General features: G+C 33.6%; 1 protein-coding gene across 4 annotated transcripts in view; it reads right to left on the bottom strand.

Moving 5' to 3' along the window:
- DENND1B (DENN domain containing 1B) overlaps positions 1–17,624 on the bottom strand; it is a 251,401-nt gene that overhangs the window by 19,972 nt on the left and 213,805 nt on the right. For all 4 annotated transcript variants that reach the window (XM_063598039.1, XM_003823074.4, XM_008976667.5 and 1 more), the window contains 2 exons: positions 13,165–13,221; positions 12,170–12,277 (listed from right to left, as the gene is read on the bottom strand). In XM_063598039.1, the coding sequence (XP_063454109.1) occupies positions 12,170–12,277; positions 13,165–13,221 (165 nt within the window). The remainder of the gene's footprint in view (positions 1–12,169; positions 12,278–13,164; positions 13,222–17,624) is intronic.

Here is a 17,624-nt window from a genome sequence, read left to right as displayed (position 1 = left end):
AGATACTGGTTGTGTTGAACTGAATTAGACAGACTCTCCATTATCGTATGTCCATTCTGTTCACAATGCATTAAATGCTTATTAATGCTAAGTTGGGGTCTGTTCTAGAATTTGACTAAAGAAATCTGCATATTAGATTTTAGAGAGAATATGAGAAATCAGAACTGACCCCTTTACAGACTGCTTTTACTGAACACAGATAAGGAAGTTTAGTTTCTATCTAAAAGATCCCAGAAACACAGTAGTTTATAATTCATTTCCCCATTGTTAATCAGAAACTACATAAAAACCCATTCAATGGCAGCACTCTATCAGGGATTCTAAAAGACTGTCTCTCATTGAAGTGTGTTAATAGGTAGAAAGAAGGTCTTGTATTCACAGGAGGTCTCATTATTCACCTGTGTTTATATGTAGTATGGTTGTGAACTGTTAATACTTTTAGCCAACTTTTAAAGATAGTTTATATGCCGAGTAATTATATCAATTTTAAATTTTTAAAATACATTGTTTCATTATTTTTTTCTGGTCTTTAATATTTGAAAATGCAAATTCTACCAAAGACCCTGCACTAACTTTTCAGGACCAAAAGATTATTGATCAGTGCAAATACAAGTTTTATAAGACTATTAAATAGTATTCTCAAAACAAAATAAATAAGTCAGTAACCCTTTGATAAATGGTAAGCTATTTGCAATTTCACTTTTGTTGACAGGGTTTCAATATTTCAACATTTAAAAAGGTTTCTTAATACATGACAAGTCTACTGTATTATCAATAAGACACAGAATTCAGTTCCTCTCACTAACTAATGTGAAGATGACTTTTCTAGCTGGGACAAATAATTTAAAAGTCAGTACTGAAGAAAAGAACCATATTATTTTCAATCACCTTAGTAAATTATGTTTTCAAAAAATATACAGCTAAGGTTTAAAATATTTGTTAGTAAAATAATTATAGCTGCATTTTATTTCTCAGATTTACCATATTAATATATAATGAACACAAATGTGTATGTGTGGAATCACACATAAGTAGAGTATTAAAATGCTTCTGGTGTTAAATGAATCAAAGGTCTTAACAGAAATTGCAATTATATTTTGGTGTCAGAATCAAATAATACTAGTTTTCAAAAGCATTTACTATAAACGTCAAAGACACTAATAAGGGCAAAAAGAGAACAGATCTGTGAAATAACTGATATTATATTCATATGTTAGAAAAGCCATAAAGAAACTTCAGAGAAGGTTGAAAAACATAGTCCTATTTTGTAATTAGTATAGGCGCACAGGCCAACTTAAGATATTTATGTATTATTCTAGTGTTTTATGTTAGGAAAACATGTTAGGAAATATAACAATGTGTAGCAGATACAAATCCAGCTCAAATTATAAGATCCTATTATACCCCCATAGTTAGAGATCTATTGACATTTCTGAAAATTCCTTTCTCTTGGGGGACACTAATAGGCAGCAGCAGTACCTACAAAGAAAAGACTGGTTTTTCCTTTCATCAACACCAGCATTGATCTCTGACAAACTTTAAAAGCAGCTCTATATTCAAAACCAGAAGAAAATCAGCATTTCTTTATCCTAAGATTCTTGGAAAACAATAATAATTTGTTTACAAAAGGTAGGCACTTTTGGAATAGAGAACTGTTGTTAATTTAATCAAGACCCCTTACAAACAAAAAAGGCAACAGGGAAAAAAAACAAAGTCAAATAGGACAGAATATAGGGAGGAAAAAATATTAATGATGTGATTACTGATGTAAAGTCTAGAATGGTAGTATTCACTAGATTTACTAAATGGAGAAATTGAGTACCTTTGTTTTTGTTTCAAGACATTGTAATAAATGACAGTCATTTCTGGCAATAAATTTGAAGAGTAAAATTACAACATTAAGGTACATGTCAACTTTAAAATGTCTCAAAATATATACTGAACATGTTCACATAAAAAGATTATCTTCCATTATATGTTATTAATATACTAGTATTGTTCAGCAGAGCTAAACATTTTAAAAATGAAGTCCAAGCAAGTTATTGAAAGGAGCTGGTTTTGAATTATTTCTTTGATAGAATTATGTTCTTGAATAATCTTATGACAATATAAATGTCTCAATGTGTATTCTGTTGTGTTTCTAAAAGACACACTATTCTGAAAGGCGCTAAAAATTTTTTGTGTAACAATCTTCTTTTAAGGAAAGTACTACATAATGTCCACTAGAGGGCACCCTTGTAATCCATAACTGATTTAAAACAAACATTTAATTATAATCAAATTTAATATTTTGGAAATTAATATTATTTCAACAGAGAAACAAAAGAGAAAAATAACTTTCTTTCACATTAACAATATGGAGAGTGTATTTTTCAAAGTGAACTCAAAAGATCAATTTTATAAATTATTGACATTAGTATTAATATAATTAGTCTACATATATCTTTGGAACGCTGACTGCTAAAATGTGTTTTCATTTAGGCAGCATTTTTTTTATGGACATGGACGTGTGTTAAAAGAAGAACATTCACTTAACTTATTTCAAAAGAGTTGATCGCTTGAAGGTTTTTTTTTTTTTTTTTTTTTTTTTTTCTGAGGCAGAGTTTGGCATGATCTTGGCTCACCGCAACCTCTGCCTCCCGGGTTCAAGTGATTCTCCTGCCTCAGCCTCCCGAGTAGTTGGGATTATAGGCATGCACCACTATGCCTGGCTAATTTTGTATTTTTAGTAGAGATGGGGTTTCTCCATGTTGGCCAGGCTGGTCTTGAACTCCCGACCTCAAGTGATCCGCCTGCCTCGGCCTCCAAACGTGCTGGGATTACAGGCATGAGCGACTGTGCCTGGCCTATCGCTTGAAGTTTTACAATATTTTCTTATTACTTTAACATTTCAGCTTGATAACAGTGTTCTCAATACTGAGCCAAATTACACAGTGATAAAAATAAAGATTGTCTTGCTTATCATGATTTGATTCAATTATTTGTATTATTTTGTAAATGTTTATTTTACAAAGTAAAGTATTCTTTCTAATTTTCTGCCCCACTCTCACCCCATGTAACAACTATCTTTCTTTTTTTTGATTTACAGTCACTTTTTTTCTTGGTCAAAAGTAAGTGGTTACTTTCCTCTATAAACACTGAGTACACCATTTCTTTCCTGACCAGTAAGGCAAACTATTCAATAGATAGTATTTTTCCAAAGATCCCAACAAGTATACAGTTTTCCGAAATCTATTACATCATCCGAACAAGAAACACTGTATTTAATTACATTTATTTTATTCCCAGAGTCCAATGAATTCCTATGAATAAAAGTGTTTCATAAATACAATACTATAAACCACACCCTACTAGGTGTGGACATCCCATCTTTTCTTATGCTTAGGAACTAAGTAATTTAAGAGAACCTAAGATATTCTTTTCTTATAAGTTTCACAGAAAATTACGTCTGTAGCATTTTAAAATATGACATTTATTATATATAAAAATAAACTATTTGATTGCTCATATTTTTAAATAAGATGCTAACATATTGAGATTTCTCTTAAGTCCCTGTTCAATCAAAACATGGCTTTGAAATGCTTTACTTGTAAGTCTCTGCATGCATAAAAGTATATATGACTTCTGAGCATATTTTAAAATATAAAAGTATGTTACTCATCAACTATAAAATGAACTCATAGCTATTGTGCTATGTTCCACAAATCCATTAGAATGTTTTATAAACCATTAAATACATAAAGATTCAAAAAGACAAAAAGTTTCATTTTTAAGTGTGATATCACCTTGTATAATGGATAAAAATATAAAATCACAGATTATATTTTATGCTTAAAACATTCTTATTTGTGCATTCAAAAGATAACTCTTTATACCTCAAAACTATTAGTCTGTATGTGACTATATTAAGTAAAATAAACGTCCACCAGTTTAATAGTGCTTGGTCTAATAGTAGAAATTGTGACTATTAAACATATTTCTATTTGTAAACACTTTATTTGGGTAACATTCCAAGTGAGAGTATTTATCAACAAGCATACTGCTTTGTATCACACTGCAAATGAAAAATAACTTTCCACTCATTTTCTCATGCTGTTTTTACATAATTAACTGGAGGTTGAAAATCTAAAAATATTGCTATTTTTCCCGACATGAAATAGTTAAGAGTGATATATATATATATGTATATATATGTATATATGTGTATATATGTATATATGTATATATACGTATATATGTGTATATATGTATATACATGTATATATGTGTATATATATGTGTGTGTGTGTGCACGTGCACACATGTGTATGTGTGGGTGTGTGTGTCTGTGTGTGTGTGCGTGTGCCAGGGTTTTAATAGGGCTTAACAACAAAAAGCTTCAGTCCCCCACTTTCCCTAGGTTTTGTTGTGGTGATTTTGCCTTGCTTAGGGCCATCCATCTGTTAATGTTGACTTGTAATACAGCTAAGCTCTCATGCTTGTTCACTAGTATAGTTGAGGTGTCTGTGAGTCTCATGAAGACACACAGAAACATACACATTATAACTGCTAGACTAAGCCACGCATGGCTAATATGGAGCAATATCTCAGATATATATATAACTTTTACATATTATTTAAAGAAATTTCTTATTCTTAGAAAAGAAAATGTTAGTAAATGTTTACGAGTAAGTATTTTTAAACATAATCTCAGATTATAGATTTATGTTATCTTATATTTTTCACTAAGTCTCCAGTATTCTATTCTAAAATAAAACTGATGAAAGAACATAAGTACATAGGATTAAGACTGTTCTGCACCATGACCAGTGGCTATATTCTCAGTGGACTCACTGGCCCTGTTTTCAATAAAACCAGAGAAGGATCCTTTCCCTGGAGTCCTGTTAGGCTGGGGCTGCTGTTGGAACTGTCATCTTTACACAAAAGGGAAAAGGGTTGGGTTTTACAAATGTGGAGCCTAATTGGGAGATCTTCATGGCTGTACCCTTGACATTTATTTAAGCCTCATCAACAAAACGAGCAACAGCCATACTAATTAGCAGACCAGCACACAAATTACTATTTGTTGGATGTGGACTATAGATTCATAATCTATTCCAAAGATAAGCTAAATAATGGAAAATAGGTTTAAAACACAGGCTTAGAACTTTGTTCTTTTCTACAGCACACAGATTGTAAAACTTCATAATGTTTTACTTTAAAATACATTCTTGGAATTTAAATGATCATAATCCCATTTTCATCTTTTGAAAAACAGATGAAAATAAAGTCTCTCACTGACAAGTCTAGCTGGAAACTGGAAATGTAAAGTTCTTTAGACAACTGAGATCCACCTCTGACATGAATAATCAAATGGACTAGGAATAGGATGAGTGAAGACTATACTCAATTTTACTCACAATAACATGACATACTCAAGGTCTTATAAACTTATAAATAAGATATTTCTTGGTACAATAAGTTTTATATTTCTATTCAAGTCATATACTGGGATCTATGGTCATCCCTACTTAGAATGAAGATGGATAATTTTAGGAGTCCTAACTACTTTGGTGATTAGAGATTATTAGTGATCCTGGACTATAACTACCAAGAGAGAAATCAGATGGTGCCACTGCTACAGAGACCTGGAGTTCAAGATATATGATACGGTAACCATAAACAAACAGCTACCGATTATCAAGTACTTATTATGTGGCAGATATTTTATATACATTATCTATAATGCCTATAGCATCCTGGGAAAATAACTTGTATTATTATTTTACAAATGTAAACATTAAGGCTTAGGGATATTTTGTTTTGCTCAATGTTAAATCCTAGCACCTTTTTCAAAGTTAAGTTCTGTCTGGCTCTAAACTCCATATCCTTATTTCTAACTATCCCTCTTCTACAATCACTCCATCCAACATAAAGGCATGACAATAGTGGTTAGGTACCTAAGTTCTAGAATCAGTCTGCCTGCTTTTTAATTCCTATTCTGCTATTTATTACTTGTAGAACTCTGGGCACATTTATTAGTCTCCATTTGTTTCTAAATCTGAAAAACGCGGATAATAATTCTTGCCCTGACTGGATTGTTGGAAGTTTTAAATGAATCACGTAAATACAAACATACACAGACAGCCTCACTGTTATCACAAAACTGTCCATCTTTCCCAGGTCTTCTGAGGCTGCTCTAGTGCATTTTTCTACTATTTCAACTGTATAAAAATTGAAGTTTGAAAAATAGTAGTAGGAACATGAAAATTATCTAGATTACAAAAATCACAAAGGTCCCTGCAGAAATTTGCCTTTAGGCAATTAAATTCACCACATAACAAATCTTTTGAAAGAATTTGGATACTTGAGCCAGTTCTAACATGACAGTGATGCTACTCTTCAGTAGCCTTACAGTAGGAAGAAAAGAGTGTATTTTATTTCCACTTGTACCTGTTTTCACCTTTTTAAATGAGGTTCAACAGCTAGTAAACTAAGCTGTCTTTGAGAGAGGTATTAATGAGACTGAGCATTTCAAATAATAGAAACGGCACAGAAAAGACTAAATGAAGAAAACTAAATTTCTGTCTTCCAAAACAAAAGTCTTTGTCTCTGCTAGGTACCTCCACCAGAATGTGAACTCTTGTGACACTGAAAAGATTTGTGGATCTAAAACATCTAACCTATTTCTTTGGAATGACTGGGTAATTCATAAGCAACTTTTTAAAAACCAAAACTTTGCAGATTATGAATCATGTATCTGTGCTTTTCTCTTCTTTTTGGCTGTGCAGGGAATAGGCCTTAACAGCTTCTTACTACATTTAACATTTTCTCTGCCTTAAAACTTACCTAATTTTAATACAGTTTAATCTTTTTACGGTTCTTTGTAAGATATTAAAGTATTTTTGGAAATAGGTAGAATATAAATGAATAGACATTAGTTTCTCTGACATACATACTGATAACTAGACTTTGCCTTTAACGACATCCAAATATTTCTAGAAATATTACATATTTAGTTGAAAATCTTAATATACTCAGATACCAATATTATTATACTTGGAGAGTTAGGAGTAAGAGAATTCCTGGATTTGGTAATCATCATACGACAGTATGCCCGTGGCTCTAGCATCAGCTTTCTGCCTCTTCCATAACATACTGTATCATATTTCACTTAAATCAATGGGGCTGGATTATCTCCAAAAAAGTGAACCAAAGAAGCTTCTGCAATATCAGACTGCAAAGAAAAGGCAGCAGACTATGGCTGATGCCTTTTGATTTCCTTGCCCAATGTGCAAATATAGTACCCTAAATTCATTTCCACCTGTAGCCTTTTTTGCTAGTGTAAGTGGCTCAATTCTCAGGAGAGAATTAAGGCAACATCAATCCATTAGGGTAGGCTGACCTTAAACTTATCAAACCCCAGATTTGTGGTACAAATTTCCAGCCTCCAGGCATTTAAAAATGCAGATCTGTTTTTGTTATTTTGCAAATATGACTTTTTGGCAAATAGCATTATGGCAGTTCCCCCTTACCCACGGGGGATATGTTCTAAGTCCCCCACTGGGTGCCTGAAAGTACAGTTAGTACCAAACCCTATACAAACTATGTTTTTTCCTAAACATACATACCTATGATAAAGTTTCATTTATAAATGAGGCACAGTAAGAGATTAACAACAATAACTGATACTGAAAAAGAACAATTATAGTAATACTCAGAACAGCATGTCATTAAAAGTTTATGAATTATTTATTTCTGGGATTTTTCATTTAATATGTTTTGACCACACTAACTGTAGGTAAATTAAACATGGAAAAGCAAAATAGTGTGAAGCAATCAGAAACAGTAGACATCTTGTGAGATATTGTCACAGTCCTTAAAACCACTTCTCTGAGAACTGCTTCCCCTGTTCACCCCACTCACTTCTACTGCCCTTCCTGTGTCCTCGGTAACATGGTACTCTCCTTGCCTCTCTGGCTGGAGTTTATTGAACGAAGAATTAATGCCCGGTCCAAGTGAGCTGATTACATTCTTCCTTAAGGAAGTGGATTCTAGAATTATTATCCATTTCTAGTGGCTGCTTCAACTGAGGGCCTATAAGATCTGTGTCAAGGACACAGAGAAGCTGAGAAAACCAGTCTACAGAATGCACAATGAACAAATAAGCAGAAAGAACAGGCCAAGCATTAAAGGGGGAGTGGGAGGGGAGGAGAGAAATGAAGGAACAGGGGATGGGAGAGGGAGGAAGATGGAGAAAAGAAGAGGAAGAAGAAAAGGGACAGAGAGGGAGAGAGGAAAAGAGGGAGAGAGAGGGAGGGAGGGAGAGAGGGAGAGAGAGAGATTGAGAGAGAGAGAGAGAGAGAGAGATGAGATGAGATGAGATGAGACGAGACGAGACGAGACGAGACGAGACGAGACGAGTAGGGAGAGAAGCTGATATTCTTCCCTGATTACTTTTTCCATTTCCTAGTTCTAATCCTACCGGAAGCCTAGATATATTCCTGCAATTAGATGTCCTAAAGAATGCCTATATCCTTATAATAAATGGCTTGATATTATTTTATTTAATTTGTGAGTTTGCTAACACTATTAAAACTAAATAATTAAAATCAAGGATTTGATGATAATTTCAATGTAAATGTACCCGCTCTGCTTTTATAAATAAACTGTTGGCCACCAATTGGCTATCATTTCAAAGCAGTAACAACTCAACATCAATTCAAAGAAGTAACATTAGTAATGCAAGATAGCATGGACTCTGGAAGCCTTGGGAAAAAAAATTAAGGGTGAAATGTAGCAGAAAACAATTGCTAGAGGGCCCAAAATTTAGCTCTTTGTTAAATACATATGTGAATCTAAAACTAAAAAATCAAATTTCAATTACAGAAAAAAATGCAAGCAAAATCCTAAATTATAATAGGTATTAGTAGGCAGGATATGAACTCTTAAAAATTTTGCTATTAAGATATATACAACACAGACCAGGCTCGGTGGCTCATGCCTGTAATCCCAGCACTTTGGGAGGCCGAGGCGGGCAGATCATGACATCAGCAGATCGAGACCATCCTGGCTAACATAAACCCCGTCTCTACTAAAAATACAAAAACAAAATTAGCCAGGCGTGGTGGCGGGTGCCTGTAGTCCCAGCTGCTTGGGAGGCTGAGGCAGGAGAATGGCGTGAACCCAGGAGGCGGAGCTTGCAGTGAGCCGAGATCGCACCACTGCACTCCAGCCTGGGGGACAGAGCAAGACTCCGTCTCAGAGAAAAAAAAAAAAAAGATACATACAACACACAGATATATTTACCTATTTATATAATGGGACACATAACGAATACAAAGAAACATACATACTGGGTATACATGTTTCCTGAAACTCAGATATTTATCATTTGAAAACTAAAGATTGTTATTCAGATATTATCAACATTTGCATCACAATTCTAAACATGTATGTTTAATCAATTCTTATACAGCAGGTAGGAAAATCATGTTAGAATTCTTAAAGAATAAGCCCTACTCCTCTCAATTCCTGTTATAATTATTGCTGTCATGTCTACTGTAAACCATAAAATGCTAATCAATGCAGATAACTGAATTAATGATAATATATAGTAGCCCTGAAGACTTAGTGTAAGTATACACTGAATGGAACCCATTATTCTATAAGGTTTTCCATAACCTAATACAATTTTCTCTATCAGAATGTACAGTGTGAGGACTATAGTTAATAATACTGTATTGTATACTAGAAAATTACTAAGAGAATAGATTTTAGGTGTTCTTACTTTGCAAAAAAACAAGTAAGATAATAGATGTGTTAATTTGCTTGAGGGCAGTAATCATTTCGTTATGTATATGTATATCAAAACATCATGTTATACACGTTAAATATATATAATAAAAAAAGAAATTGTCTCTAGAAGTTAACAGAAAACAAAAACAGAAATCAGTAATGTATTTTTTAATTACATTATCATAAAAATGCTATGCATGTTAAAGGAAAGAAGACTTTAAAATTTTTTTTTAAGATCTACTTTACAGCATGGTGAATATAATTAATAACAGAGTACTGTACATTTTAAAATTGCTAAGAGAGTAAATTTCAAATGTTCTTCCCGCAAAAAATGTTAAGTATTTGAGGTGATGGATATGTTAACTAGCTTTATTTAATTAGTCCACATTACATTCATGAATCATAACATTACTTTAGACCCTATAAATTTATATAATTATAAACCATCAACTTGTAATGAAAAATAAATTAATTAAAATATGAGGAGCTAATAGTAGTTGTCGTAATTTGAAACTGATATTTAGGAAACGTGTTTCTCCAATATAAATCATGTTTTTTTACATCTTAAAGTATCCTATAGGTAACAAAGATCTCATATTCGTTTTCACAGAAAATCTACTCGCCATGGTAAAGATAACCTAAATGCTCCATATTAAGCCATAAACATTTTACAACAGTATTTGAGATGTTAAAGCTTGAAAACAGACAAGAATTGAACATATTAGTGGTGGGAAAAAAAAACAACAGAAAAATCAATAGCAAATCCATTATTAGTTCACACATTAATAAATGTTCTCCAGTTAACAGCAGTAACAAGAAAAGGTTTCTGACTTCGGGAATAATTATTTTATTGAAGGGCTTATTTTAGAACAGACAATCAGTACGGACTATCAGTATGCTACAATCACACAATTCTAATGTGAAAATATCAGCTTAATAAATGAATAATCACGAGGAAATACTCAGTATGTTACAAAAACAGTCCCATGAAAGCAGAGAATTTTTGTGTTTTCCTTTTATATATACCTGGTATCTAGAAAAGTGTGTGGCATATAGTGTTGATGAATGACTGAATTAATGGGATTGTTTTTTTTTTTTTTTTTTTTTTTTACAAAGGACTAGAGTTTCAGTACAGCTTCGCTATCCTTTCCCATTCTTAAAGACTGTTGTTACGGTTTGAATTTTGTCCTCTCAAAATCTCATGTTGAAATTTAATTGCCATTGTAATGGTATTAAGAAGTGGGACTTTTAAGAGGTGATTGGGCCATGAGGGTTCCACCCTCTTGGGTGGGATTAGTGCTGTTATAAAAGGGTGAGTTTGGCCCCCTCATCTCTCTTGCCTTTCTGCCTTCCACCATGGGATGACACAGCAAGAAGGGCCTCATAAGGTGCCAGTGCCTTGATCTTGGACTTTCCAGCCTCCTGAACTGTGAGAAATAAACTTCTGTTCTTTACAAATTACCCAGCATCAGGTATTCTGGTACAGCAGCACAAAATGGGCTCAAAGACAAAGACCCTGGAAGCACCTTATGGCCATGTATACTTCTGTGGTGCCTGGCTATCCAGGAAAGCTAACTGAGCATCAGAAATGGCTTTTCGCCTCCTTCTGCCACTGATAAGTTATGAGACTTAAGGCAAGTGTTGTGACCATTCTAGCTATCAACTTTCTCATCTGCAAACCTTGGCAACTATTATAAATGAAGCTTTGCAGCCACTTCCAGTTCTGTAATTTTGTAGCTACAGTCCACTCAAGAATTCTTTTTTGAAGCTAGTTTTCTAAGGCCACTTAAGATCCAATTTTGTATATACCAATTTTGTTTAGTTAGAGCCTTCATAAATGTACTTATGAAAAAAAAAACCAGGAACACTTATAGCTATGATTCTGAACACTCAGTCACTTGAAACAATATTTTAAGTAGCATCAGCATATAAAAAGAAGCTTTAACTATTTATAGCAAATAAAATAATCTAACTTTAGAATAGGATAGACTTATAGTAGTTCAGATTTTAATTTCTATAGACTATTTTAATGGCCAAATACCCATGTATAAGATTGATTTTATTTTTGTAGTAAAGGAATCCTATGATTTCCAGTTTATCATCAAGCTATTCACACTCTATAAGAATCACACATTCAATTGTCTTTTCCTTCACTGGACTATGAGATCTATGAGGGCATGGGCTAACAAAGCATGTAGAGACTGATATCTGAAACATTTGACTCTCAATCCCCTTGTAGCCTTCCCAGGTTCCACTAACTCCTCCCCTTGACCAATACTGCAGGTTTTCATATAAGATAAAAAATTAGTGGATCCAAATTGTTCCTAAATAATTTATTGGAATTATATAATTTGAGAATGTGGGGGAATGAAGGGTAAATAACCTTACTTACCTGAGCAAGCTTACGCTTTTCTGAGTTTCCTCCCTTTTCATTGTGTAATTTGTAAACTGGTGTATATTGTACAGAACTAGAACAGGTCCCATAATCTTCTTCATTTTCCTACACATGAAAAAATATACAGGCAATAATTGTAAAGTACTCCTTTTATTACTAATGTATTAGATTAATAAACAAAGTATCTGATATACATACAAGTAGCAAAATAACACTTCAGCTTTAAGTGTAAAGAATCTATTTAAGAAGAAAATGCATTTTTCTATAATCAAAATTAATAAATTTAATTAAATAAGGTTAATGATCTTAATTATTTATACTGATAAATTTAATTTAATAAAAATAATTAAAAATCTTTGATTACTTTGAATAATCTGAATAAAATTTATATAAAGATAATTTGCTATCACTACACTGGAAGATTTAAGTAGTATGTTTTCTCCAAAGGTAAAAATTCAAAACATAACTGATAATAAAATCTGCGAAGATACAAATTAAAATCAACACACATATACACATATTTACATATCTGCAATATTCATAACTTAAATACATACATAATATTTTGTAAATTAAGAACATTCTTCATTTTAAAGTAACTACTATTGGAATGAGACTATCAAAACAAATGATGGCATTCCTGGGTTACTTCTACACAAAAGATATCTTTTAAAAATATTCTTAGCATAAAGCAAGAACTTCAATTGTGATATCAAGGCAATTAACTTTATGAAAACATACATCCTGTTAAAACATCTTTGAAGATTTCCATAGTTCTGTGATAAAATATTCAAACAGTAAAGAGATTATTCAGTGAATGCATACAGAAGAGCAGATAGTTGCCAGAGGGCTTGTTATAAAAAATACATTCTTGAACAAAGGGCTAAGCATATTTCAAATGTCATTAAAAACACAAATTTCTAATTTGTAAGTATAAACTTCAAACTAATACAAGAATCAAGGTAAAATGGAAAAAAATGAATATGACATACCTTGTGTTTTAGTTTACTCTTCACTTCCTTTAGTCCCAGCTTTGCATGATTTTTTGCCTAGAAAATGATAATGAATGTGCCTGGCTCAGGATGGTTCCATTACCATTTAAAGAATAAGTATACAAGATCAAATTTAATGACAATTACTAAATATTCATATGATTTAGAAAAAGAACAGATTATAATCTAACATTCTATTATCAGGGATACACATATCACTTACTATTTTATTACACCTAAATCAGTTGGTAAAACCGTTAGTCTCTTCTTTGTATACAAGTATCATACGAAGGCTAACATTTAGACTATTTTGTTTCCTAAACTATAAAGAACACAAAAGGAATAAACCAGATTACAATGTTAAAACTGTAACAAACGGGAGGAACAGAGAAAGTACATCCCCACAGCAAATTATTTGGGTAGATGTTTGAACTTGAAAAAACTTTGGCAATTTTACAAAGCTTTATTAAGAGCTTTTACAGGCAGACACAGAATTTTATTAGCAGAGCCATCTTAATGGAATGGTATTTCATATATAGTTTTTCTGGTAAAAATTAAAAGTCATTTAACAATTTAAAGCTATCCTCATGTTTCACAGGGAACCTGGCCCCAGCATTTGAGTTTCTCACATCCTGCTGTGATTCCTGTGGGGTATAACTTAACTAAAGACAACTGGGGGCTTTCACAAAAGCCTTAGCCTTTGTTCCACTAGAAATTCCTACTCACAGTGGCAAAGGTGAAAAAGAGGAGAAAAGGAATTCATATTTATTTTGTTTCCTAAATATATGACTGTGTGCCGGGTGCTTAGCATGATCTTAGGTAGTTATCACAACAATTCTGTAAGATTAGTACTACTATGATCACATTTTAAAATAAGGAAAGTGACTCAGGGAGACTGTAATCTAGCTAACTATCCTCGAATCCACTTGATCACACTAATATTTTCAGATGCTCTTTAGTATACAGAGTTGAAGCTACTAGTGTCAGTCTCTTCCATGGTTCTATAATTCCATAGTGCACTGATTCATTAAAATAATTGTTGTCCCATGTCCTCCTCTGACTTCCTTCAGATTACCTGGAAGGCCGGATATAGGTTCTCTCTATCCTTTTCAACTTACCAATTTGAAGCTTAACAAAATGCAAGTATTCTCCAGAGAAATGCTCCAAGCAAATGGCTTTGGTAATAATTTAAAATGGAGACCTAACAAGAAAGATGACTCTGAAAACCGTTTAGCCAAATAAAATATGAATTCCACTTTGCTGTTATTCTTAAATTTATACAAGTGTGTATGATAACTCTAGTTTTCTTTATGGCCCCTATCAGCATAGAAAAACATATGCATGAAAAGCATAGGAAAAAAAATTTTAACTATAAAAATAAGTATAAAAATGTTATAAGAACAGGATGGAATCATTATTTGCTTTGACAAACACATATTCAGTATTTCTGTAGTATGTTCAAAGTGCAGAGCAAAGTGATAGGAAAACAAATATAAAAGTAGGGACAGTATCTCTTACTGTACCTTCATGTTCTGCTATAACTCCAATGATGAGTATAAGGCCTAGTTCATGACAGGCACTCAAATAATTTATTGAATAAATGAGATAGAGGTAAAAACATGATTCCTACTTTTGAAAAATTTACTATCTATAGAAAACCAAGGTAAGTAAATTCTGTTATACCACACAACAGAAATTAGGAGTTTTATTCATAGCAATTTGTGGTCAAAGAAGGAATTTCAGAGTACAGATTTCAGAAAATGAGCAGTCTGGAAAGATCAGTTTTGGAAACAATTACAAAGATCACAGAATGACTGACTTACCTGCCCCAAACCTCCTGATTCAGGGATGATATGATCACAAGATAAATGATAAAAAAGTGATTAGGTATATTCTAAAGATCTTAATTCACCTGAAATTAATTTAGGGAACAATCCTCCAGAGTAGAAACCTTTTTTTTTTTTTTTTTCCCCTGAGACAAAGTCTCACTTTGTGGCCCAGGCTGGAGTGCAGTGGCACAATCTTGGCTCACTGCAACCTCCACCTCCCAGGCTCCAGCAATTCTCCTGCCTCAGCCTCCCAAGTAGCTGGGACCATAGGAGCACGCCACCACACCTGGATAATTTTTGTATTTTCAATAGAGATGGGGTTTCACCATGTTGGCCAGGCTGGTCTCAAACTCCTGACCTCAAGCGATCCACCTGCCTTGGCTTCCCAGGTGCTGGGATTACAGGTGTGAGCCACAGCACCTGGCCCAAAGAATATAATTTTTAATTTGAAAAGATTTTACTTCCTTGCAGAGAAGAGTTCAAAATAAAATACTCCACTGATTAGAATGATAAATTTTAAAATAATGAATAGGGTTTTGAACATGTTTGCTTCATTGCTGTGCTTTTGTGAAAAATATGAGTGAAATTAAGGCAAGACACATATTTGGCAAAACAATACAACTTCTCTAAGCCTAAAAAAACCCTCAACTGCCCACTCCAGAAGAAAATGAAGGGCTATTGACTGTGAAACCATTTTTAGAATCTTAAATGAATGTGAGAAACAAGGATCAACATTACTTTGCTTTTTCACGTGGTAGTTGTGTACTATTTCATTGTAAAAAAAAATCTCTTCAAAAACTGCACTTAAACCACCAGAGAGGTTTCCTAGGAAAGCCATAGAACAACCAAACAAAACACAGAGGCTGAGGTTTCTAAGGGAAAATGATAACCTTGTCTTATTTTGGCCTTATGGTTAGGGATCAAATAATTCTAATTTTGGGACTGTATTTTTTAATTAACTCTATAGATTAGCTTCCCTACTATAAAATTTAATATTTGAATGGAATTTTTAAACAGAAAGGGTGGCCACATTCATATCACAATTTTAACTCAAGGAATAACAGAAGTTCTAAACTTTTATTAAAATATACTATTTTGTTATTAATTCAATCACATCAACTCACTTACCGAGAAAAGCTTTTGAAGACAAATTCTTACAAAATCAAAACCCTTGCCTTAAATATTTTTAGAAATATAAAATATCCGACCTATTGAATTTTAAAAAATTTATTGAACACAACACACTAGCTTCTCTCCTGGGAAGTTACTAGACTAGTATTGAGAGAGAAATGTACACAGACAAAACAAGTGTTGAAACAGAAGGTCCTACAGATACAAAAATACGTATATAAACATTTTTGTGTAGGGTTGAGAAGACAAAAATATGTATATAAGCTTTTTTTGTGTACGGTTCAGAAAAATTTTTTCAGGGGAAATAATGTCTGAACTAAGTCCTATAAAATGAACTGGTGTTGACTAGGTGGATAAAGGCCAAGAAACTGACATTCCAATTAATAGGAATGGCTTGAGCAAGAATCAAAGGGCAGAGGAGAATATCTCACATTCATGAAATGAGGAGTAGCTAAGTATCTTCAGAGATATGGAACATTCTGAGGAGTAGGGGGAAAAGGAACTAGACATGAAGGGTTGGGTTTTGAAGGGTCTTAATTGTCATATTAAAGAGTTTTTTTACTTTATCATTTATTATTTACTTTATTATTCTTACTATTATTCCCGTTATTTTTTTTCTGCAAGTCTTACAGCAGCGGTGTCCAACCTTTTGGCTTCCTTGGGCCACATTAGAGAAAGAAGAATTGTCTTGGGCCACACATAAAATACACTAACATTAACACAAGCTGATAAGCTAAAAAAAAAAAAGAAAGGGAAAGAAGAAGATGAAGATGAAGAGGAAGAGGAAGAAGAGGAAGAGGAGGAGGAAGAGGAGGAGAAAGAAGAAGAGGAAGAGGAAGAGGAGGATGAGGAGGAAGAAGAAGAGGAAGAAGAAGAAGAAGAGGAAGAGGAGGAAGAAGAGGAAGAGGAGGAAGAAGAGGAAGAAGAGGAAGGAGGAGAAGGAGATGAAGAGGAAGAGGAAGAAGAAGAAGAAGAAGAAAGAAGAAGAAGAAAGAAGAAGAAAAGAAGAAGAAGAAGAAAAGAGAAGAAGAAGAAGGAAGAAGAAGGAGGAAGGAGGAGGAAGGAGGAAGGAGGAAGAAGGAAGAAGGAAGACGACGACGACGACGACGACGACGACGACGAAGAAGAAGAAGAAGAAGAAGAAGAAGAAGAAGAAGAAGAATTCCAAGAAAAATCTTGGAATGTTTTAAGAAAGTTTAAGAATTTCTGTTGGGGCTGGGCGCAGTGGCTCACACCTATAATCCCAGCACTTTGAGAGGCCAAGGCGGGCAGATCACTTGAGGTCAGGGGTTTGAGACCAGCCTGGCCAACATGATGAAACCCCGTTTCTACTAAGAATACAAAAATTAGCCAGGCATGGTGGTGGGTGCCTGTAATCCCAGCTACTTGGGAGGCTGAGGCAGGAGAATTGCTTGAACCTGGAAGGCGGAGGTTACAGTGAGCCGAGATCGTGCCACTGCACTCCAGCCTGGGTGGCAGAGCGAGACTTCGTCTCAAAAA

The sequence above is a fragment of the Pan paniscus genome, chromosome 1, assembly GCF_029289425.2.
Source record: "Pan paniscus chromosome 1, NHGRI_mPanPan1-v2.0_pri, whole genome shotgun sequence".
NCBI lineage: Eukaryota > Metazoa > Chordata > Mammalia > Primates > Hominidae > Pan > Pan paniscus.
This window is presented reverse-complemented; position numbering and strand designations above follow the sequence as displayed.